Source organism: Oryctolagus cuniculus, chromosome X (assembly GCF_964237555.1).
Source record: "Oryctolagus cuniculus chromosome X, mOryCun1.1, whole genome shotgun sequence".
Classification (NCBI taxonomy): Eukaryota; Metazoa; Chordata; class Mammalia; order Lagomorpha; family Leporidae; genus Oryctolagus; species Oryctolagus cuniculus.
Window position 1 is genome coordinate 49,433,898 of NC_091453.1, and position 23,965 is coordinate 49,457,862.

The 23,965-nt window shown below is 50.6% G+C and overlaps 1 protein-coding gene across 1 annotated transcript in view; it reads left to right on the top strand.

Moving 5' to 3' along the window:
• Positions 1 to 1,754: 1,754 nt before the first annotated feature.
• Positions 1,755 to 23,965, top strand: part of NALF2 (NALCN channel auxiliary factor 2) — a 29,693-nt gene continuing 7,482 nt past the window's right edge. The window contains exon 1 of the mRNA XM_051827161.2: positions 1,755 to 3,563. Coding sequence (XP_051683121.1) covers positions 2,706 to 3,563 — 858 coding nt within the window. The 5' untranslated portion in view covers positions 1,755 to 2,705. The remainder of the gene's footprint in view (positions 3,564 to 23,965) is intronic.

A 23,965-nucleotide genomic window follows, 5' to 3' on the forward strand; every position in this document is an offset into this window, starting at 1 on the left:
AATCTTTCCAATATCTCTTAACCCTTGGCATCCACTCATGTTACTTAGGGGAAAAGCAAGACTCAGTACTACAGTTCAGATTTTTAATGTCCCTCCAGAGGCCCATGCATTAAAGGCTTGCTCCCCAAGCTGGTGTTATTGGTGGATGTGGAACTCTCAAGAGGTCCTTAAGTCATTGGGGAAAGCACACTGGGAGGCAGCTCTCTGGTGATTTCTTGAGTTTGGGCCCACTTATTCTCTCTGCTTTCTGGATCCCCATGTGATCCTTCCTCTGAATGTGTTCAGCCATTCCTCACAGACCTGAGCCCCAGCCTGTACCATGCCATTTCGACTTCAAAGCTCTATAACTGTGAGCTATATAACCCCATTTCCCTTATACATTCACTGCCTTGGGTACTGAAATCATCTTAGTAATGAAAAGCTAACTAATACACCCAGAAACAAAAACGCTCACCCAAGCCTGTACAGCTTATTCGATGGTTGAACTACTAGCTGATTTCAAGTCTCCAGTCCATGAGTCTTCCCACAATTCAACGTGTATGTCTTGTCTCTTCTTACAAACTATACGTTCCTTTAAGATAGGAGTGTTTCTTCCATCCCTTCAGCTTCCCAGTGCTTTGTTGGAGTGCTTTAGAGAGCTTTAGAACCAGCCTGCCAGGGTTTCGAACTATCTTGGCTGCACTGGTTACTTCGGGCAACTTAATCAGCTTCCCCATATGTAAATATTGATAACTGTAGTCCCTATCTCATAAGGTTGCTGTGAGGATAAGGTGAGCAATGCAAGTGCTGATGGCAGTACCTTAGCAAATAGCATGTGTTCATTCAGGGCTCTTTCCTATATTATTATTTTTTGCTGTCAAGGGTTGATTAAAAAATGAGACTGTGAGAGTGACTGAGAGTCAGAAGCAGTGAGGAGAGGAAGTAGACCACAGGACCAGTCCGAGATTTGGTGGAGTCCAAACAAGGTTAGCGGCACCGCGACAGGACGTTTGTATGTCCGAGTTCCTAGTGCCATGTGACTCTGTGAGGGCCCCAAGCACATGGTTCCATGCCGGCGGCGCAGCTTCCCTAACTCTCGCTCAGCTATTCTCAGCAGCCTGTAGGGGGAGCCAGGAAGCCAGGACGGGGGCTGGGGGGAGGCTGCTGGCAATCTTCCTAAGGGTAAAAACGACACCCCAGCTCTACTACCCATCTTTAGTCCACCGCCGTGCCCCCTCCAGGTCGCTCTCCAAGCTCAGTCCTCTTCGGCAGCTAAGCTGGGAGCTGTCCTTCAGCACCAGGGGCCGCCTTGGCCTCGGGCAGGACAGTGAGGGCGACAGCAGAGTTAGGGACACGGGACTGGTCCGTTCCGCAGCCGGCTCCAGCGTCTCCTAGTCACGGGGACGGGGGAGGCGACCCGGGGAGGCAGCGGAGACGTGATGGGTGATATGTCTGCTGCCTCTTGCCTCCGACAATCACCCACAGAAGTCCCTTAGCCCTCGGGAGCAGACAGGAGCGTCCCCGGGGAGGGAGGAGGGCGCCCGGGCTTGTGGGGGAGGGGGAGCGCCCGGGCCTGGGACTCAGCGTGTGGCGTGTGCACGCGGGGAGCGGGCGGATGAACGGAGGCGCTGAAGTGAATGGAGTTGGGGGTGGACTGGAAACATCCCCAAACAGCACAGGCTGCGGCCGGCGGGGGCTGGGGTGGGGTGGGGTGTGTGTGTTGGGGGGGGGGGGGGGCAGAGTCCTGAGGCGCAGGCGCAGTCGGGGCCCCAGTCCCGTTCCCTCCTCCTCTCGGTGCCTCTTTCTCCGCCCCGCTCCCCCCAAACACACTCGCACACGGGCTCTCAAGGTGTTCTCCGCACAGCGGAAGATGGCGACAGACTGAGGGGGTATAGCCAGCGGGAGCCACGGGGCCGTGCCGCTCGGCGGCCGCCACAGCGGTGCGAAGCAGAGGCGGAAGCGAGAGGCGCACTAAGTAAAGCCCGGTGTCCGCGTCCGGTGCCTGTGGCGCTGCCGGGAGCCAGGTGGCCCGCCCGAGCCGGAACTCCGGGAGCAGCGGGTGCGGAGCCGGAGCGGAGCCGGTCCGGGACCGACCCCAGCCAACGACCGGAGCGGGAGCGAAGCCCGAAGGGCCGAGCAGCGGACCGGCCCGCCGGCCTAGGAGGGAGCGAGCGAGGCAGGGAGCGGCGCGGAGCGGTCAGCGAGCGAGCGGGCGGACGGGCGGGAGGGGAGCGGAGCGGAGCGCCGCGGCGGGGCCCGCACGGCGGCGCTGAGGGGCGCAGAGCTGCGCCGAGCCGAGACGGCCGGAACAGAGTGCGAGCCCGGCGGCCGCCGGCGCGGAGTGAAGTGGCGCGGAGCCGAGGGCAGCTGAGGGGCCCGACACTATGAGGAGTGCGGCGCCGCCGCCGCAGCCGCCACCGCCCCAGTGCCCCGCACCGCCCCCCGCCGGGACGCCGGGCAGCGCCTAGCGGGCCGGGCGGCGGCGCCCGGGCTGCGAGCGAGGGAGCGCGGGAGGGGCGCGGGGACGGCACGAGAGCGCCCTGCGACTCCGGCCTGAGCGGCGCCCCGGGCCGGCCGGCCGGCCTGCCTGCCTGCCTCACCATGCATCCACCGAGGTAAAGCCTGGACGGCGCCGAGGAGCGCCGAGCGGCGCGCAGCCCGCCCGCCCGAGACGGCCGTCCGGCCTCGCTCCTGCCTACTCCCTCCAGCCCGGACCCCCCTGAAATATGTTCAGGGGCGCTTGGATGTGGCCCGGGAAAGACGCCGCCGCGCTGACTATCTGCTGCTGCTGCTGCTGCTGGGCTCCCAGGCCAAGCGACAAACCTTGCGCCGACTCCGAGCGGGCGCAGCGATGGCGACTGTCCCTGGCGTCCCTGCTCTTCTTCACCGTGCTGCTCGCTGACCATCTGTGGCTGTGCGCGGGGGCCCGGCCCCGGGCCAGGGAGCTGAGCAGCGCCATGCGGCCGCCCTGGGGGGCCGGCCGCGAGCGGCAGCCGGTGCCTCCTCGCGCGGTGCTGCCGTTGCCGCCGCCGTCGCCCGGCGAGGCCAGCGCGTCCCCGGGCACCTGCGGCCCCCGATACAGCAACCTGACCAAAGCCGCCCCCGCCGCCGGCCCCGGACCGGTCTGCGGCGGCGTCCCAGAGCCCACGGGGCTGGACGCAGCTTGCACCAAATTGGAATCTTTGCAGAGACTTTTCGAACCGACAACCCCGGCCCCCCCTCTGCGGCCCCCTGACGCCCCTTCCCGTACCCCGGAGTTCCCCTCCGCCAAAAAAAACTTGCTCAAAGGCCACTTTCGGAACTTCACTCTCTCCTTTTGCGACACCTACACGGTTTGGGACTTGCTGCTGGGCATGGACCGTCCCGACAGCCTGGACTGCAGTCTGGACACCCTGCTGGGGGACCTGCTGGCCGTGGTGGCCAGCCCGGGCTCTGGGGCCTGGGAGGCATGTCGCAACTGTATCGAGGCGTACCAGCGGCTGGACCGACATGCTCAGGAAAAATATGACGAGTTCGACCTCGTGCTGCATAAATACTTACAGGCGGAAGAGTACTCAATACGGTCGTGCACGAAAGGCTGTAAGGTAGGGTCTGGCGTCTGCGGCCCCAACAAACTGACTTGGGTGGTGGCGGTCGCGGCAGCGGTGGGGACCGCCAGAATAAAAGGAGGTCTTCCTCTGCACCCAGCCCACCACTCACCCGGTGGTTCCCACTCCGGGATCCTCCCCCAGCGCAGGGGGCCTCAGGGATTCCGGTCAGGTAACCACCTGGTCAACTTCTGTTCATTCTGCGTTTGGGGACCTTCCGCCTGGCACTTTGTGGGTGTCCCGCCTCTGCACCAGGAGGGAGGGCTCATGGGCGATGGCTGCCAAAGGGGTGGAAGGAGGGATTGTGTTCCCTTAGCCTTCATCCTCAGCCGGCCGGGCCCTCCTCCTTCCCTGGGCTGAAATTGGAAGTCCTGGGACTGGCTGGTGAGGGAGGAAGGCCAAAGGCGAGAGGAAGAATATTTGTTGACTTAATCCTCATCCTTTGGATCCTGCCAATGGGTGAGAGGAGGAGCACGCGCGGGGTGGGGTGGGGGGAGTAGGGCCCACCACTCTGTTGACCTCATATGACTGGAGGTGGCCTGCCAGAGCCCAGGCAGGTGGAACCTAGGGGTACCTGGCCTGTCCCAAGGAGGGACCGTGCTGGATTGCTCTCCCCTGACAAAAGACGGAGCTGGGAACAGGAGCTCATCGGAGGGCCACAGAAGGTTGGTACCTTCCCAGCGCCCCAGGATGGCAGCACCCCAGAATAGCAGCCAGGCATCCAGAGGCTAGGTGAGGCAGCTGCAGACCCGCCTGCCTGTGAGAACTGAGCCTTAGGAAACTTCTTCACCCGCAGCAGCACTGTTTTGGACAGCCAGTGGGTGAGGGCTATAAACATTTGGACCTGATGCCACTGCCCCGCTCTTCTGGCCTGGCCAGGTGGCCTGCCTTTGGGAAGAAAGAGAACAGCAAGGTCAAAGGGTCAAGTGGCAAGGAAACCAGGTGGGGTGGTGGCCTCACACATCCTGGAGCTAGGGACCAAAAACTGGAGAGGGAGACACTTGCCTAGGCTAGCTCATCTCCTTCCCAGGCTTTGGGGAGGGAAAGAAAGTACCCCTTTATGCCTGGCATGACCCCCATGGACTTGTGCAAGGCTTCCATGCTCTTGGTGGGCTCCAGAGGGATCTGGGGTAGAGGACTGAGGAGGAAAGAGGTAGCTCTTTGCTCCTGACTTCACTTTCTCCTTCTCCTTTTTCCTGTTCTCGTAACCTAGCAGTCTCCCTCCCGCCTCCCTCAGCCTCAGCTGACTCACTGCCTCACTCACACTACCAAATGAGATATTCCACTTCTTAAAGGTGTACAGGCAGATAGACACACAGACACACACATGCATGCACACGCGCGTGTGCACGTGCACACACACACAGAGCCAAGTACCACCACCACCACCTACGGAAGTCATACAGAGAGAGTGTCACACTCTACAGAACCACACAAGTAGCCCTCATGCCACACACACATGCACATCTCCCCACAGTGTCAGAGACACACAGGCAAAGTATTACCACCTGAAGAAGGACCCATTTTGTCATATCGGGATACAGATATATACACTCCATGGGAGCAGACGGATGTGGTTCACTAGCAGACAGAGTAAAGGATAGATCCTCCAACCCCATGGGCCCAAGAGCTTTTTGTTTTCCTCTCAATCACCAACATGAATGAAAGCCATGCCACAACTTTCCCATAGGGTTTTCTCCATGTGATAGCTGGCGCCAAGCTCTGACTGATTACAGCCCCTCACATTGATTGCTTGTTTCCCAAGCAGTTGTGATATAGGAGAAAGACAACGGATCTCTCCGATTCAAGAGGCCTTATCACTTCTATGACTTGTTAACAGTGTGACCTTGGGCAAGTCGCTTCACTCCTCTTACACGTTTCGTTTCCTCATTTGTCAAACAGGGACAATAATCCTTGCTCTCTTTCTGTGTCCTGGATCTTCTGTGAGGTCTGAGTGGGAAGAGGTAGCTGATAGTATTTTGTAACAGAAATGTGAACATCTGACATTGATGTAAGGCTTGGGGTTTTCAAGCCCTCTCACGTATATTTTGAGATCACAACTGCCCAGGGAGGTCGGTAATACTAGCACCATCATTCCCACTTTCCAGACAAGGAGACTGAGGTGCAGGGAAGGGGGGAGGTCAGGCAGTTAGCCTTAAGGTCACTCAGTTAATGAGAGCAGGAGTGCTGAGGCTCCAAATGGCATGTTCTGATGCTAAGCTCCTGCTTATTGTCACGGCCTTCCGTCAAGTTCCCTATGGCCCTCCCTCCTCTCCTTTGTCTCCTTGCCTCTCTCTCCTGTGAGCAAGCGAACTCCTGCCCTCTTGCTGCCAGCTGTGCTGGCAGAAGGGCAGTGCCAGCTCCATAGCTCTCTTCCGGTCTTTCCTACCTCTCCCAGTACTCTCTCTTTCTTCAACTGAGGCCCCGAGGGCTCTCTAAGCCAGCTGTATTATGGGCACTACGGGGAAAGACAGCCCTGCTCCCAGCCTGTCTCTGCAATCCTTCACGTTACCTCCCTTGTAGGCCCTCTTTGCTTCCACCCAGATTGGGATCCTTGGGAAATGATTCCCACTATTAGAGCTTCTCCTAAGGGGAGACCCAAAGTCCCAGCCCAGAATGAGGAGGCTTCCTTTACTTCAGGAAACCAAGCCTGGAGGCCCTCCCTCGCCTCCAGAGCCCTATGGTGAATGGTTTGGTCACATCCTTCCTAGGCGGCCCCAGAAACCCGGCTCTTTTCTTTTGCAATGTCTGCCCCTGTTTCTGGCCACACAGGGCCCCAAGAATCCTACCTGTCCTCACTGCTGCCTGTGACACCTCCCAATTTAGTACCAGCTGCAACATTTCCTTAATGTGCGACTGACTTCCTCTCTCTCAGCACAGCGATGTTAACCTAGGCAGGGCCATATGCATCCCAACCCTTGCCTCTCCCAACCCCTGGGGCCATGCCCCACCAAGCCCTTATCTCCCCATACACCCCCCCCAAGTCTTACTCCCCCTCTGCCCTGCTCCTGCCAAGGGTTACTAGATGACCACCTCATGCCCCACAACTTTTCATCCTCCTAGTTATGCTGTAGACTTGCTTGGTTCTAATGGCCTCTTCCTCCACCTTCACCTCTTTCTTGCTCCCGATTCACTGCATTCAGACCGAGAGGAGTGATAGAGATGGGAGCAAATCCCTAGCTTCCACTCTCGTAGCTCCTGATCCAAGAGGGGCTAGGATGATTCAGGGAAGGATGATTCTCAGCATTGGTACTGGCTGCCGGGTTGCATCAACTAAGGTTAGCCCCAGGAAGGATGTTGATGGTTGTGTGCTACTCTGGCCTGGCCCAAACCCACCTGGCAGACTATGTGTTTGGTTCTGGGTCTCACACTGACCAAGGAAGGAGGGAGCTGGAACCCCAGTTCAATCAGATAGAGTCAAAGGAACTGTTTCACCTGGAGAAGAGACTCGAGAGGACGGTGTCTCTGTCTCCACACCTCAGAGGAGTTGTCAGGGGTCTAAAGAGGAAGCATATCCTACTCTGTGCCTATGTAGGTAGAAAGTTCTAGGTTCTAAGCTAGCTTTTATTTATTGCCGAGTGACCTTAACCTATGGAGTCCACTCTCTGAGCCTTGTTTTTCTCATGTGTAAAATGGGGCTACCCTATCCTAACAGCCATGTGAGATTATTATTAATGAGAAGTCTGTACAACACCTAGGCCTGGCACATCCGGGTTGCTGGGTTGACAGTTTTTTTCTTTCCAAAGAAGAGAGCAACTGCCTTAACAGGAGGTGAGCTTCTGCTCCCAGGAAATGTCTAAGCCCGATCCAAATGGACCCCTGGGGGAAATGCCGTGGAGGTGACTCTAACACCAGATGATGGGGAGAGTTGGACCAGGCGACCTGTGTGGTCTCCTTCTGCCTCAGAGTTTAGGCCTGTGAGCAGAGTCTGCTCCCTGAACAGCAGCATTGCATAGGGAGGGCTGGGGAAGGCGGTTGAGCCTAACACCCACACACGGGAAAGGGTGGGGGGCTGCCAGAGCCAGTGCCTCGCCTTCTGCCCGTACCCGCTGGGGGCCTGCTCTTCCTCCACTCCGGCTGGCAGCTGTTTCTGCCTCACTGCCTTCCTCTCTCCTCCCACCTGCCACAGCTTTCCTGCCAAGCAGGACTCCGGGGCTAATGCTGGGTTTGGGGGTTGCTGAGAACTGGGAACTCAGGGTATTAGGCAAAGGTCAGGTGCCCCAAGTTGCCCAGTGCTCCCTGTTGTCACCCAGGCTGGCAAGGAGAGCACAGTACCCTGCAGACAGCTTTCCAGACCCAGGGCTCTTGTAGCCAGAAAGGCTGCCCTGGTCCCTATTTTGAGGGTGGAAGAAGAAGAGACAGTCAATAAGCAGCCACCTGGGAGCCATGACAAAGCCTGCCCTGGGGGATGGGCCTCCAGAGCCGCAGAAGCTCATCTCCTCATCATCAGAGAATGCCAACATGGGGTTCTCAGAAGGGGCAGGAACAGGGAATCCTGGAACAGGGACAGACAAGAGGTTTATAGTGAGGACAAGAACATAGTGAATTAAGGCTAGCAGCGGAAAGGCTGGGAATGGGAAAGCGGCCTCGTGTTGCTCACACCCCTCCAGCCCCATCACCCCCACAATCCCCATGTTCCTTCCACATTGTAGTCCATCTCTAACACCCCTCATCCACCTACCAACCCCATAACCTTCCCAATTGTCTGTTTATCCCCCTAGAACCTCCCCAGACCACACTTCGCACCCCAGTGTGTAGCCATATCCCTATACCTACGTCTCCGGACAGTTACCTCCCCGTCACATCAACCCTTTCCTCCCCACCCTCACCTAACAGCCAGCTCTCCTATCCCACTCCACTGCCCTTCCCTCCCATCTCCCACGTCACAGTCCTCCCAGCCTTTACCCCAGTTCCCAACCCTCTTCTTTTTTTATTTATTTGGCAGAGTTAGACAGTGAGAGAGAGACAGAGAGAAAAGTCTTCCTTCTGTTGGTTCAACACCCAAATGGCCACTATGGCCGGCGCTGCACCAATCCGAAGCCAGGAACCAGGTGCTTCCTCCTGGTCTCCCACGCGGGTGCAGGCACCCAAGCACTTGGGCCATCCTCCACTGCCTTCCTGGACCACAGCAGAGAGCTGGCCTGGAAGAGGAGCAGCCGGTACTAGAACCCGGCGCCCGTATGGGATGCCAGCGCTGCAGGCAGAGGATTAACCAAGTGAGCCATGGCGCCGGCCCCCCCAACTCTCTTCTGACCTCTGTCCTTCACCCCTCTTGTTCTTCATGCCTCCGTACCCCCTCACCCCTTTACCCTCCTTACAGTTGACTTCCCAGTGTCCCCCATCTCTCCTCCTATCCCCGTTTCATCTTCCAGACCTCTCTTGTTCTGCCCCCTTTCCCCCTTTCTACCCTGTTCCTTCTGTACTCTCTCTCTGCCTTCCCTTTTCTCCTTCCCATCCAGGGTAGACATGTGTGTGTGCGTCCGTGCATGCACACACCGAGACACAGACACAGACACAGACACACACACACACACACACACACACACACCAGACACACATCCCCCAATCTTCATGGCTACTTCCCATCCTTCCCGCAGGCTGGTGCCTGACTACTATAGTCACCATAGCAACGGGAACCTCCAGGAAGGATATACTGGTATCTCCTGAAAGTGGGGGTGGGGGGATTAGAGGAGGAAAGGGAGCCCAGCAGCCTCCCACCCAATATCATGGCCTGGCTGGCAAAGTCTGCTGAACATAGTCCAAGTGGGGGGATAGGGGAAGGGAAGACAGCAGGTGTGGCTGACATCCAAAGAAGGTCAAGGATCCTTGAACAAACGCAGCCCAAGCATGAGAGCATCTAAGCCTTGAGGGTGCGTGCCGGTCCCCTCGGCAAACATCAGTACCTCAGGGAAAGGGCACACCCACTCTTTGGTGTGTCGATGGGAAAGTAGGTAATGCCTCAGACTCAGGGGTGGCAGTTTGCCCTAGAACAACTTTTCCCTCGGGGCAATTCTTTTGTGCTGCCACCCCCGGCAGCTGTTTACCTGCTGTGTGCCTATGCAGACTGGGCATCAAACCTGCCCTCGTCTGCTCATCTCCTCAGCCACATGCTGATTGCACATTGCAGCTGTTTGCTGAAAGCAGGGGGTGAGGGTGAGGGTGAGGCTTCTGCTTCTGAGGGCTCTGGATGTACCCGAACCCTTAAAAGCACCATTATCCAATGCTAGCCTGGGAGGTCTCTGGGGAATGGGTACGTCTGGGTTCCTGTGGTTACAGGTACACTGAACTGGGTGTGTGCAGGTGACCAGGGCTGCTGGACCAGCCTTTTCTCTCTGCACATTAAGAGAGAGCTCAGAAAAGCCTGAATTTTTGAGTTATTGAACCAGGTAGGTACTTAGAGGGGGAGGCAGCAAAGATATCAGCTAAGCTAAAGCTGGCTCTGGGAAGAGAAGGAGTTACTTTGGAGCGACAGGGGCTGCCATGGCCACAGCTCCAACCAGAATGGAATTTGGAGAATGGAGCCTGAACCTGAGCCACAAATCTCTGGGCCAGAAGATGAGGGAAACCAGTTCCAAAGAAGAAAGGGATGAGAAAAGTAAAGAGACAAAGAAAATGGCAAGCTTTTGAATGCCTAGGAGATGCCAGGGACTTGATATATGTTTATGAACTCATTGAATCCGGACAGTCATTCTAGCAGGCAAATACTATTGTTCCCATTTTACAAATGAGACAACTTTGGCTCAGTGAGAGGAAATGATCTACCCAGGCCACACAGCTGAAAGGTGGGAGGATCCAGACCCAGGTCTGTCTGTTCTTTTTCCAGTGCACACATGTATAAAGAAAATGCTAATAATCTCCTCCACCTGTCAGAGGCAGTGCCCAGCTGGCTACTGAACTGCTGGTGTTAGAAGCCGGGCTGACTGGAGAGGAACCCTGGCAGATCCTTTTGGAAGTTTAGATTGGCTCGGATCCAGAGCGAGGACCCACCAACTTCTTTTTGGTTCAACATCCCAGCCTTAGCCTTGAGATCTGGTGGCAGTCACTCATATCCTCTGGGATGCCAACAGGAGGATGAGAGTAAGGAAGGTGTTTCTTCCCCTCCTCCTCCTTCTGGTTTTGCAAAAGAGATGAGAGGAACTGGGCTCCTCTTGCCTAGAGAGAAGATATATTGCCACTTCAGCAAACTCATGGAAAATGGAACTTAAAACATGTTTGCACCAAAATAAACTCATCTTTTAGTTATATTTTCCACAAATTTTTTGAAGTACCCTTGTATCTCTGGCATCTTCTTAGCCTCAATGTGCTGGAGGAATCAACCAGGACAGGAGGAGGGAGGGTATCTCAAGCAGGCCTAACGCAAGCCTGAGCCCTGCCAAGCACATGCTGGTAGAGCTGGAAGGGAAAGGGAATACCCCAGAGCCTGCTGAGACCTGGGTAAGCCTTTGGCATTGGGTACCTAGGCTTCTTTTGGAGTTTGAAGGAAGTGCCAACCCACTACGTTCTGCCTCTAGAGGGACACGTGGTAGTAGTGGGTATTACCCAGTGTTTCTTGTCTTACTTGAGTTTAAGTAGCTAGCATGGTTACCTAGCTGATATGTGAACAGTGAGCATGACTGTTTATTGTTGAACTTAACTGAAGCTTCAATCCCAGCTAATCCTTCAGAATTATTATAGACTCAGAATCTTTTTTATATGTGTAAATGTTTTTTACCATTTTAACCATTTTTAAGTGCACAGAGAAGGTGACATTAAGTGCACTTGCAGTGTTGTACAGCCATCACCACTGTCCACTTCTAAGACATTTTCATCTTCCCAAACAGAAACTGCACCCAGTAGACAATAACTCCCTGCTCTTCTTTCCCTCCAGCCCCTGGTAACTACTTTTCTACTTCCTGTATCTATGAATTACACTATTATAGGTACTTCTCATATAAGTGAAGTCATATGCTATTTGTCCATTTGTGTCTGGCTTATTTCACTTATCTTGATGTTTTCAAGATTCATCCATATTGTAGCATGTATCAGTACTTCATTTCTTTCTGTGGTTGTACGATATTACATTACATGTACACACCTCATTTTGTTCATCCAGTCATTTCTTGGTGGACATTTGAGTTGTTTACACCTTTTGGCTATTCTGAGTAATGTTGCAGAGAACATTGATGTACAAGAATGTGTCTGAGCCTCTGCTTTCACGTCTTTTGGGTGTACACTCAGAAGTGGAATTGCTAGATAATGTGGTAATTCTATGTTTAACTTTAAAAAAAGTTTTTTTATGAGGCCAGCATTTGGGCACAGTGGGTTAAACCACCTGCAATGCCAGCATCCCATATCGGAGTGCTGGTTCGAATCCCAGCTGCTCTGCTTCCAGTCCAGCTCCCTGCTGATGCACTGGGGAAAGCAGTGGATGATGGCCCAAGTGCTTGGCACCTTTCCTCCCAAGTGAGAGGACTGGATAGAGTTCCTGGCTCCTGGCTTCATCCTGAAGCCATTTGGGGTAAATCAATCTCTATCTCTCCCTCTCTCTGTCACTTTATCTTTCAAATAAATAGAGTAAATCTTTAAATATTGCTTGTTTAACTTATTTTTTTAAATTTTTTGACAGGCAGAGTGGACAGTGAGAAAGAGAGACAGAGAGAAAGGTCTTCCTTTGCCGTTGGTTCACCCTCCAATGGCCGCCACGGCCAGTGCGCTGTGGCCAGTGCACCGCGCTGATCCTATGGCAGGAGCCAGGAGCCAGGTACTTCTCCTGGTCTCCCATGGGGTGCAGGGCCCAAGTATTTGGGCCATCCTCCACTGCATTCCCTGGCCACAGCAGAGAGCTGGTCTGCTGGCCTGGAAGAGGGGCAACCGGGACAGAATCCGGCGCCCCGACCGGGACTAGAACCCGGTGTGCCAGCGCCGCAAGGCGGAGGATTAACCTAGTGAGCCACTGCGCCGGCTGTGCTTGTTTAATTTACTTTAAAGGCATAGAGGTAGACAGGCAGAGAGATCTCCCTCATCCACTGGCTCACTCCCCAAATGCCCTCAAAAGCCAGGGCTGGGCCAGGCTGAAGCCAGGAGCCAGGAACTCAATTCAGATCTCCCATATGGGTGGCAAGAACCTAACCACTTGAGCCATCACTCACTGCCTCTTAAGATGTGCATTAGCAGGAAATTGGAATCAGAAGCAGAACTGGGACTTGAACCTAGGAATTCAAATATGGAGTTAGGCTCCTTTTAACTGCAGCATCAAACATTTACCCCTATGTTTAGTTTTTTGAGAAAGTACCACCTTGTTTCCCACAGTGGTTGCATCATTTTATATTACATTACATTTAACATATATATTGAGATGCACCAGGATTCTAATTTCTCCACATCCTGGCCAGCGCTTAATATTTTCTGGGTTTTGTTTGTTTGTTTGTTTTTAATTATAGCCATCCTGATGAGTGTGACTATACATTTTTACATAGGTGAAATCATCCACTTTTTTACCTTGCTATTTTTAACTTGTTGTTACATTGAGTACACTTCCATGTAGCTAAGTATTTATAAATACCATTATTGATGAATGTACAAATAAATATATATGAATCATAATATAATAAAAATCATATGAATATAATATAATTTATTTAACTGGCCTCCTATTGTTAGATATTTACATTACTTTCAACTTTTCGCTATTATAGATAATGCTGTGATGAATACCTTTGTTCATAAATTTATGGCAGATCATATTCTTTTTTACTACTAAATGCTATCGCAATCATTTTTTTTATTTCTCTACTTTGCTGAGGTTTTTAAATCACAAAATAATGCATGTTCATTGTAGCAAATCTAACAATACAGAGGTTTATAAAGAAAACATTAATAATCTTCCTATTCACTCCCCTCCCAGTCCTACTGCCCCGAGGCCACTGATGTTAACAATTTGATATATATTCTTCTACCTCTCTTTGTAGGCTTACATAAACATCTACACACAAAATGACATTTTCTTGCTTTTGCATACAAATGAGAGCATCAACATTAATTCTGCAGGATGAAGTTTTGGAAGTAGGCTTACAGAAGCAAAGAGTATTCACTTTTTAAAGGCTCTTCACATACATTACCAAATTTCTTTCAAATTACTAAATTATTCCCGTTTATATCCTCTCTAAAAGTGTGAGATTAATTTACCACACTTTTCCATACTGAGTATCATGTCTTCAAAGCTTTACTAATTTGGTAGTTGAAAAATGTTCTGACGCTGGCTTTCCATTTGCATTCCTTAGGTCAGACATTTGTTTTTCTTATTTATGGCCTATTTGTTTTGCCTCTTCTGTGAATTTTCTGTTTGCGCTTTTTTAATTTTTCTTTTTGATTTATATGTTCTCTTTTATATGTATTAATGACATTAACCTTTCTTCAGTCACGTTTGTGGCAGAGTTTTTCTTCATTTGTTATTGATGTTTTAAGAGCTAAAAGGAGGGAACAGCAAAGAAGGGAACTTTACGGCACTTCATGTACTTTAGCTTATTTCATTCTTACATCTGCCTTATGAAATACATTCATACTATCTCCATTTTACAGAGGATGAGACAGGCTCAGAGAGGTTAAATGACTAGCTCAAGGTTATCCAGCTGGTAGGAATTGGAGCTGGGATTTGAATTCCGGCAGACAATGAGAGTCCGCAATCTGTGTTGGTGTAATTATGCCATAGGTAAAGCTTTGTGCCAGTTGCTTTACAGATACCATTTACAGAAACATAAGGGTAGGTCCTTTTATTCTTTCCATTTTGAAGAAGGAGGAAAGCATGGATCAAGGAAGTCAAGTTTCTTGCCTAAGGTTATATAATTGACAGAGCAGACCTGGGATTGTGACTGCAGGACTGTTTGAGTTTAAAGGTATTTGACCATGTCATACGTGCTGCCTCCCCAGTGGCTTTTTTCTTGGATTCAAACAGAGGCCCAGAGAGGAAAAGTGCTTGACTGGCAGTCACATTGCAATAGCGACAGAATTCCTTCTTTACAGCTGACATCCAAATCCACAGAGCTAGCTAGTGGCAGAGTCAGAATCTGAACCCGGATCTGACTAAGGCTCCATCTGACTGGATCAGTGGCTTCTTGGTGAAGAGCATTGATGGAGTAAGTGAGGATGGGGGGAAGAATGAGAAATTAGGTAGAGTAAATGGCTTCCCTGAGACTTTAATGAAGGATTAGACTCCAGCATCAGAGTTATCCAGAGCAAGGCTGTTCCAGAAGCCCTAATAAAACCTTTGTGCCTCAGATAGCTACCTTCCTTTCAACCAGTTGCCAAAGATCAGAGCAGCAATAGTGAGCCTTGGGCTGTGGGTAGGAAGTTAGTGGTGTGGAAGAAGCAAAGCAGTGTGTGTGTGTGTGTGTGTGTGAGAAGCGGATAAAGACTGCACTGACAGAGGAATGGAAATGATCATTTGTAGCCCCTATTATCTAAGTGCTCCTTCCCTCACATCTACTCAATACAGAATACCTTACTCATATAGAGAATTAACTGAGTAGATTGATTTTAGAAAAACAGCCCCCCACCATGAAAACCTAGAAATATTTCCCCACCGTGACCTGAAATTCCATCAAAAAGAGGTTTGTTTGAGTAACAAGCTTCAGTTGTGGTAGTACATTGAAGAGGCCATCCCAAGGGCAGGATGGTGTACAGGAACTTGGGCACTGAAGTTCAGGAAACATGACTTCAATTTCCAGTTTGAAATCTGTCTTCTCTTGTAGAACAGTTATTAAGACCTTGAACATATTCTTTAATATCCCTCGGAATCTCACCTTCCTCACCTTTGAAACCAAGGAGCCAGGGTCATCATGAAGTATAAATGATATAACACATGGAAATCTCCTAAGAGCACAGAGCCCACAAGATGAAAGGTGCTCAGCAAATGCTAACCACTGCTATCATTGTTGTTGCTGTTGTTGGCTATGGATATTAGGAAAGTTATTTAAACTTTTTGACCCTCACTGTCCTCACCTGTAAAGATGTGTCTCTACATCAAGGGATTTGGGGATTTGATAAGTTAATAAAGGTCAGGGTCAACTGATCAGGACCAAGCCCAGCATACAGAAAGCACTTACTAAATGGTGGCTATTATTATTCTTGACTTCATTAGATGTATTTAATCCAATTGATTGTTTCATGCTCAAATGAGACTCAAACTGCTGAGGTGGGCTGCTTAGGAGTAGGAAAAGCTGATTTGGGAGCAAGAGGTGAAGTGTCTTAGGTGGAGATGGGTAATTAGGAGCCAGAAGGCAACTAGAGAGATTCTAGTGATTGAGAATACAGATATGCTTAGATAGGGGAGGGTAGAGACAGAGGAGGAGATGGAAGGACTCCAAAGTCCTTGATTTACCTCATCACTAGAGACCAAGCACAGCCCACGGTCATCTTTGATGAGGTCTTTGTTCTCTGCAGCTGCCCATCTATCCAGCAAGGCACAGCATTTGGAGGAGGAGATACAGGGGCAGAGAGCTGCCTTCACAGTGACCCCTGCAGAAGGCTAGAGATTGCTGACCAAGCCTGGGCACAAGACTAGTTCTGTGTAGCTAACAGGTGTGCCTGGGAGACCAGAGTATGTGCAGAACAAAGGAAGATACGGTGGTCAGTGTCACACTGGCATCATTCCTGTTGTGACCTGCATAGCCATTATGTGCAGAAGCTCCCAAAGCTCTCTTCTCTGCATCTCAGTTCCTCTCACTTGCTATGGGACCCCCACCCCAGCCCCCATTAGCTCAGTTGGCTTATTAGCTTGCCTTACCCATGTCTACATCCTAGACAGTCGTGATAGAGTAGATGATCCAGGGCAGGGCAGTGAAGGGCCTGGGGCCATGGGGCAGGACAGTGTAGATGGAGTCCAGCAAGGTTTGTCAGGTCACGTCTTGGGGATTTTGTTTTGCTTCTTTGTGAGGTTCATGGTTGCTTATCACCTTGTTTTTAATTTTTGGTTTTATCAAAGCAATATATTCCATAATTTTTACTGATTTACAAGCTACATATCTACATACACATACAAAAACATATCTCTGAACCTCACTCTTTAAACACTTGAAATTTTCTTGCCATTTCTTCTAATATTTACTTCCACATTTATAAATGACATGCCAATATTGTTATTTCTTGATTTTTCTGTTTTAAATATCTGACCATGTGTATATGTGTGTGTATGTATGTATAGATAGAATGTCAAACAAATGCATCTTGGTAGCTTGTACATATCCTTTAAGATATATTCTTTTTCTTAAAGATAGATTTATTGGGGCTGGCATTGTGGCACAGTGGGTTAAGCTACCACTTGTGATGCTGGCACTCCCATAGCAGAGCACCAGTTGGAGGCCAGGACTGCTCCGCTTCCAATCCAGCTCCCTGCTAATGTGCCTTGGAAAGCAGCAGAAGATGGCCCCAGTACTTGGGCCCCTGCCACACACGTGGGAGATCTGGATGGAGTTCCAGGATTCTGGATTTGATCTTGCCCAACTCCAGCCATTGTGACCATTTAGGGAGTGAACCAGCAGATGGAAGACCTATCTCTCTCTCTCTCTCTCTCCCCTTTCACCCCCTCAATCACTCTGCCTTTAAAATAGATAAAAATAAGCTGCTTTCTCAGGTATATTAGCAGGAAGCTGGATGGGAAGCCAGCAGCAGGACATGAAGTGACATTCTGATATGGGATGCCAGCATTGCAAGCAGTAGCTTAATCCACTGCACCACAACATCCCTATGTATATATTATAAATGATACATATAGATCTCAAGACTTATCATTAAAATAGTAGCCCTCTGCTCTGCCCCTGAGCCTCCTTCTTCAGAGTTAAATACTTCCAATTCTTTTAAGTTACTTCCTCTACATTTATAAGTGGCATACCGATATTTTATTTCCTGATTTTTCTGTTTGAAATATCTCTTCACTTTTTTATTTGATTAGAGGAAGGTTTAGCTCTCTTGCTACCAGTGGCACTCTGCATGTACACATGCTTCCCCTCCTCATACACTCTGGATTGGCATATCTCAGTTTCTGGTTTTTAACAGTATTCCATGTTTACATTACTAGGATTATAAATGTTATTTACAGCTGAATAGTGTAGAATTCTGTAATTATATTTCTTTCCTTTGTCAACTTGTTTTCCTGGAGTTAACAATTGCCTCTTTTTTCTATTTGCTTAGTTTTCTATGACTTTTGGCGAAGACATAATCTATTTCTTCATCAGAATTCTAAATTACATGAAAACACATTCATAACCCATTATTTTCTATTTTGGAACTATCCACATTGCTCCAATATGGGCTAGTTTCTGGAAGCCTGGTTTACAAGGACTTGGCAAGCACCTCCATGTGTGCTTACACCTCACTATATAAGAGTGAGCCAGGTTGTGATGTGGTAACAAAAACACACAAAAATGGTTATTTCTTGCTCCCAATACACATCCAAAACAGGTCAGTAGGGAGCATTTGTTCATGAAACCCATTAAAAACCCAAGGTAGTAGAGGGTCCAACTCAACACCGCAGCAGCCAGAGGGAATAGAATAGGGCAAATCATACATCAACAATGAACCTTTCTCCACACAAGTGATCCATGTCAATTCAACTCATACTTCATTGGTCAATGTAAGCCATATGTCCGTACCTAACTTGTAGCCCCCTAACCCTTGATGGCTTCCAACCCTTTATCCACACCCTCCTTCTGAGCATAGTATTATTCAACTGCCTCCTTGACATTTCCTGCTAGCTGACCCACATATACGCATATACCTCCAAATGAACATAACTCAAAACTGAACTCATCCCCTTCACCCCCAAATCTACACCTCCTCCTGTTTTCCCTTCCTTAATAGATGAAGCTATTATTCATCCAGCCACCAAAGCCAGAAGCCTGGAAGTCATCCCAGATCCCTTTCTGTCCCTAATTCCCCAAACCCTATTGATTCTGCCTCCTTGATATCTTTCTCACATCCACCCCTCTTCCCCATTTCTCTTTTCTTAAGAATTATTTTTTTATTTTTTATTTATTTGAAAGGTAGAGTTATAGACAGTGAGAGAGAAAGACAGAGAGAAAGGTCTTCCTTAGTTCACCCCCCAATGGCCATTGAGGCCGGCGCGCTGCATCTGGTGCACTGCGCTGATCCAGAGCCAGGAGTCAGTTGCTTCTTCCTGGTCTCTCATGCGGGTGCAAGGTCCAAGTACTTGGGCCATCCTCCACTGCCCTCCCAGCCACAGCAGAGAGCTGGACTGGAAGAGGAACAGCCGGGACTAGAACCCGGCGCCCATATGGGATGCCAGCGCTGCAGGCAGAGGATTAACCAAGTGAGCCACGGCACTGGCCCCTATTTATTTATTTGTTTGTTTGTAAAGCAAAGTTACAGAGGCGGAGGGGGAGAGAGAGGAGGAAGAGAGAAAGGTCTTCCATCCACTGGGTCACTCTCCAAATGGCCACTATGGGCAGGGCTGGGCCAGGCCAAGCCTAAGCCAGGAGTTTGGAACTCCATTGAGGTCTTTCCAAGTGTATCAGTAGGGAGCTGTATCTGAAGCAGAGCAGCCAGGACATGAACTGGTACCCACATGGGATGGTAGTGTCACAGGTCGAGGCTTAACCCATCATGCCACACCACCAGCTCCTTCTCTGTTTCTTAATTCTGCTGCCGCTGCCTATGTCGAGATGTTCTTCTCTCAGATTGTTGCAATAGTCTCCTGACTGATTTCCCTACCTCCAGTATTGATGCCTATGCCATCATCCACTTTCAGACAGAAATCGGAAAAAGTCACCACAGAGTTGTTTTAAAACCCATTAGAGGCTCTCCATTCCCTGTATGTTGAAGCCCAGATCCTCCTCAGCATCCAGAGCATATTATGTTATGGCCGTGACCTTCCTCTGTAGCCTCATCCCCATTGTGTCCCCCTTTGCACCCTTTCACTATGCTGAACAACTATATACAGTACCTGAACCCAGCACTATTTCACACCTCCCAGCCTTTGTGCCTACTGATACCTTTACAGGCAGTACACTTATTCCCTCCCTTGTCCAGCTAAATTCACCTGGATTCACTTCTTCCAAGCCCCTAACTCAAGCTTACTCCACGTGGAGATGTTTTCCTGTTCTTCAGCTCTCAAAACAGTTGATCACTCTTTTCTTCATGCTACCACTGTACCAAGTCCATGATACTTATCACAGTGACTTGTAATAATTGATTCATACGGGTCTTCCCCTGCTTCTTGAAAAATAGGAATCTTGTCTTACCCATCTCCAGTATCTGTAGCTCACAACACAGTGCCAGGCACTCGGAAGATGTCCAGGTAGTATTTGCATTAACAAACGAACGAGCAGACCGGTTTCAGAGAAGTCTACTAATACCTACATGGTTGGCAAGTGGTGACCAGAAGGCAACTGTTTTGTAGGACCCCAGAAGAGCTAGTAAGAGTCAGGAGTGAAGCCACAGGGAGATATCATCGCAACTCAAAAGAAGGAAGAACTTCTTGGCCTGCTAGAGCTGTCTGAAGACATGGGCTGCCCCAGGACAGAGTGAGCTCCCTGTGACAAGGTTCACGGTCAGAAGCTGCTTAGCACTTGGCTGCGATGTTCAAGTGGAAATTCCAACAGCAGATTAGGGTGCTCGAGTGGTAACTGTCATGATCCTTTCCATTCTGAAGCAGTCATAAACCAAGAGTTTAAAAAACAACCACCACCACCACCTCTGGCCAAGCCTGACCCACCCAGCTACTGTCACTTGAGGAGATCCTGCCTCCTTAATATATTTCTCACATTCACACCCTCACAGCCACTTTTTGGGAGGCCCTCTGGAGCTGTGCTGGCTCTAGATTCTCACCTACCTCTCAAGTCACCTCCCCTGCCTTTCCTTAAGGCCAGGCCACTTTGACTCATGACTGCTCAGTCTGAGAAGCAGGACAGCTGTTGCTTATTTTTTTTACAACCACTTAAGTAAAGCCCTGTCATCCACCTGGATTTACCCTTTAATGCCGGTAATCCCAGCTGTATTCTGCCAGTCCCAAGGAACTGCTGCTGTCTCCAGAGTTATGTTCATGATCTCCTTTCCTCTGGTTCAGGAGGCTAAGTTTGACCTTACCCTGTTCTGATTCAACTCTCTGAAAGTCCAGTTGTGCTGATGGATGCAATGAAAAGAGGCATCAGGTTAGCAGTCAGGGCACCTTCCTTCTAACCCTGGGTCCTAGCTACTTTCCTGCATGTGTCTGACTTGGCTAAGCCATCCTCCTTCCCTGGGCATCATTTTTCCCTGGAGGGTAGAGTGCTTACCTGCATATTATGGTGTCTGTGGACAAGCCCAGCCCAGATGACTGCTTTGCTGCCAAATGCCATGGCTGCAGCTCCTGGCCAAGGGTCCCAGGGGTACATTAAGAAGAAAAGCAGCCATGGAGAGAAGGTCTACAGGGAGGATTTGGAAGGAGAAACAGGCCCGAGGGAAGGAAGCGTGTTTGAATACGAGAAGGAAACTGCTTACTTCCTGGTTGGCAAGAACTGAAGCTCTCTTCCCTGGAAGATTTTCTAGCCCCAAAGCCAAAGAGCTCAGGAAGGCTTCCTGTTTCTAAAATTTGTGGCCCCAAGTCCCGGATTTGGAGTTCGACAGTGTGCGTGCACGCAGCACTCTGGACAAGTCAGGCACTTCTTGCCAGTGGAGAGTGAGAGATGAGAATGCCCTGGCCAGGGCTGCAAGCCAAGGAGCCGGAAGGTTAGGCCCTCCATGTCCTCTCACTCCTCCCCAAACTGGTAACTGCAGAGCCCAGGAGGAATGGGGATCCCCCTGTATCGCCCTTCCCGTTTCAGGGATGGCTCTGCAGCCCTGCTGGGAGGAGGGGTGGGAATAGCCTTCCCAGGTTCCTTTTTGGGTTAATTGGTGTTCCCTCTAGTTACTCCCTGCTTCCTTCCCCTCCCAGTTCCCATAGCAACTGGGCTGTAGCAGCCAGAACTTGATTGAGCCCAGCAGTGGCCCGACAGAGTCGGGGAAAAGAGGGCAGTGCCAGGTCAAGGCTGCCCACCTCACCCATCCCCTGCTGCTACCTCAAGAGCCTAAAATACCTCAGCTCAGAGGGCAGGGACGATGGAGAATCCCTTGCTGCCAGGGCTCAAGTTTGAATATCCTGAAACCCCAAAGCAGGCCTGAATCGCTGCAGCATTTCTCCCCCGAGCCGCGCCCGGTGTCCTGCCCATGAGTTTAGAATGTTCCGTGGCTGGGAGGATTGTTCAGTGGCAAGAACCCTAGAGTCAAAGGCAGGAAGGCAGGTTTCAAGTTCCTCTCTTCCCCTCTGTCACTTTATTATGTGGACAACTTCTCCCCCACCCTCCCCTTTCTGAGCCTCAGTTTTCCTGTCTATAAAATGGTGCAATAGAACTTAGCTGATGGTTCTTCACCTGGCTGTGGACAAGGTGTTTGGCGAGACTGGATGTGTGGGTCCCACGTATGAGCATTCAGATATAGTCAATGTGGGGTGTGAAGCGAGGCAGGCCGGAGTATTTTTCAAAAGCTCTCTGAGTGGTTCCCATCTGGAGGGCAAAAGGTCTCCACCGGGCTCCCAACTGACTGTTATCTGGGTCTGAAACATTTCTTCCTTTTCCCTACATGCCCTACCTCCAAGAAGTCCCACTCCTAAGCTTGGCCTTCCTGGATCTTTCTCATCTTCATAGGTGACAATTCCAAGGCCCCCTGTGACTACCCACGCAACCTGGCTCCCTGCTGAGACAGGGCAAACTGCCTAGGCCTGAATAGGGAACAGGACTATAGCGGATAAGGTGGCCTTTTTGTCCACATGGGAGCACTGAAGAGTCAGACCTTTCATCTGAGAAGGACCCCAGGCCACATGTGAAGCATGTGGGTCGGCAGTAGCCTCAGCCAGCTGGCTGGGGCGCCAAGGAGTTGGATTACCTCTGAGCCCGGTGTAGCTCTTCTTCCTCCATTCCCCTCATTAGCTCCTTGCCTGTTCCTGCCTCACCACCCACAGGCCTGGTGTCCTCCCCAGGCAATCTGCTCACCCACTTGTTGCCATGGTGACTCTGGCTGGGGGTGTGGAGACTGAGAGGGGGGTCGTCTAATTAAGGAGAAAGGCCTCACTCCAAACTGTCAGGCCACCCCTCTCCCCTGTCCCCCTCACCCCCAACTGCCCCTCTCTCCTTCCCTCCCTCCCCCCAGAAACAGATGAGAGGGGTGCCCAGCCTCCATCCACTGGGGCCTCCTCACCTAGGGAGCAGGAACACTGAACTGGAAGAGGCTACAGAGAATCACCCAGAGACCCCTGAGCCCACCACTGGGCACAGAGGGAGCGATTCCACACAGTTTGAGCTGACAGTGCAGTGGCTGCGGGCCCAGGAAACAGAGATGGGGGCAGTGGCTGTGGACAGAGACTCATCTTAGCATTCTGGAGCCCGAAAGATGGAGGGGAACCTCCGAAATGCTGGAGCCCTTAGTTCTTGTGATTTTATTTTCTTTCTTGCCTTATTTTCATTCTGTTTCCTTTCTTCTGCTCTTATCCCTCCTTCTTTACTGTGCATTCTTTTTTAAAAGAAGATTTATTTATTTGTTTATAAGTCAGAGAGAGAAAGAGAGAGAGAGAGAGAGAGAGAGAGAGATCTTCCACTGGTTCATGCTCCAAATGGTCACAATCGCCAGGACTAGGTCAGCCTGAAGCCAGGGACTAGGAAATCCATCCAGGTCTCCCACATGGGTGGGAGGGGCCCAAGTATTTGGGCCATCTTCTGCTGTCTTCACAAGTAGAGCAGCCGAGACACGAACCAGCATTCACATGGGATGCCGGCATCACAAGCAATAGCTTAACCTGCTATGCCACAACGCCAGCCCCAACCTTGCATTCTTATACTCCCAACTTTATCATCCACCCTATTCTTTCTTATCCACCCCCTGCTTGTTCTTACCTTTCTTTTTTAAAATTCTGATTTGTTTATTTATTTCTTTGAAAGGCAGAAACACAGAGGCAGACAGATCTTTCATTCACTGATTCACTCCCCAAATGCCCACAACAGCCTGGGTTAGAGCAGGCTGAAGCTCACAGCCAGGAATTCAGTCGAGATCTCCCACATGGGTGGCAAAAACCCAAATACTTGGACCATCACCTGCTGACTCACAGGGGTGTGTATTAGCAAGAAGTTGGACCTTAAGTGGACCTAGGACTTGAACTAGAGCCCAGGGACTCTAATAAGGGATGTATGTATCCCAGGCAGGGAACTAACTGCTGTGCCAGAGTCTGCCCTACACCTGCTCTGTTTTACCCTCTTACTCCACTGACACTGTCTCTTAGCCCTTAATGCCCGCTTTTACCACCATCTTCTGCCCCTCCAGCTCTCTCTTACCCTCTCTCTTAACTGTCACCTGTTCTGTTTTACACTCAGTTTACTCCCTTCTCATTCCTTTGCACATACCTT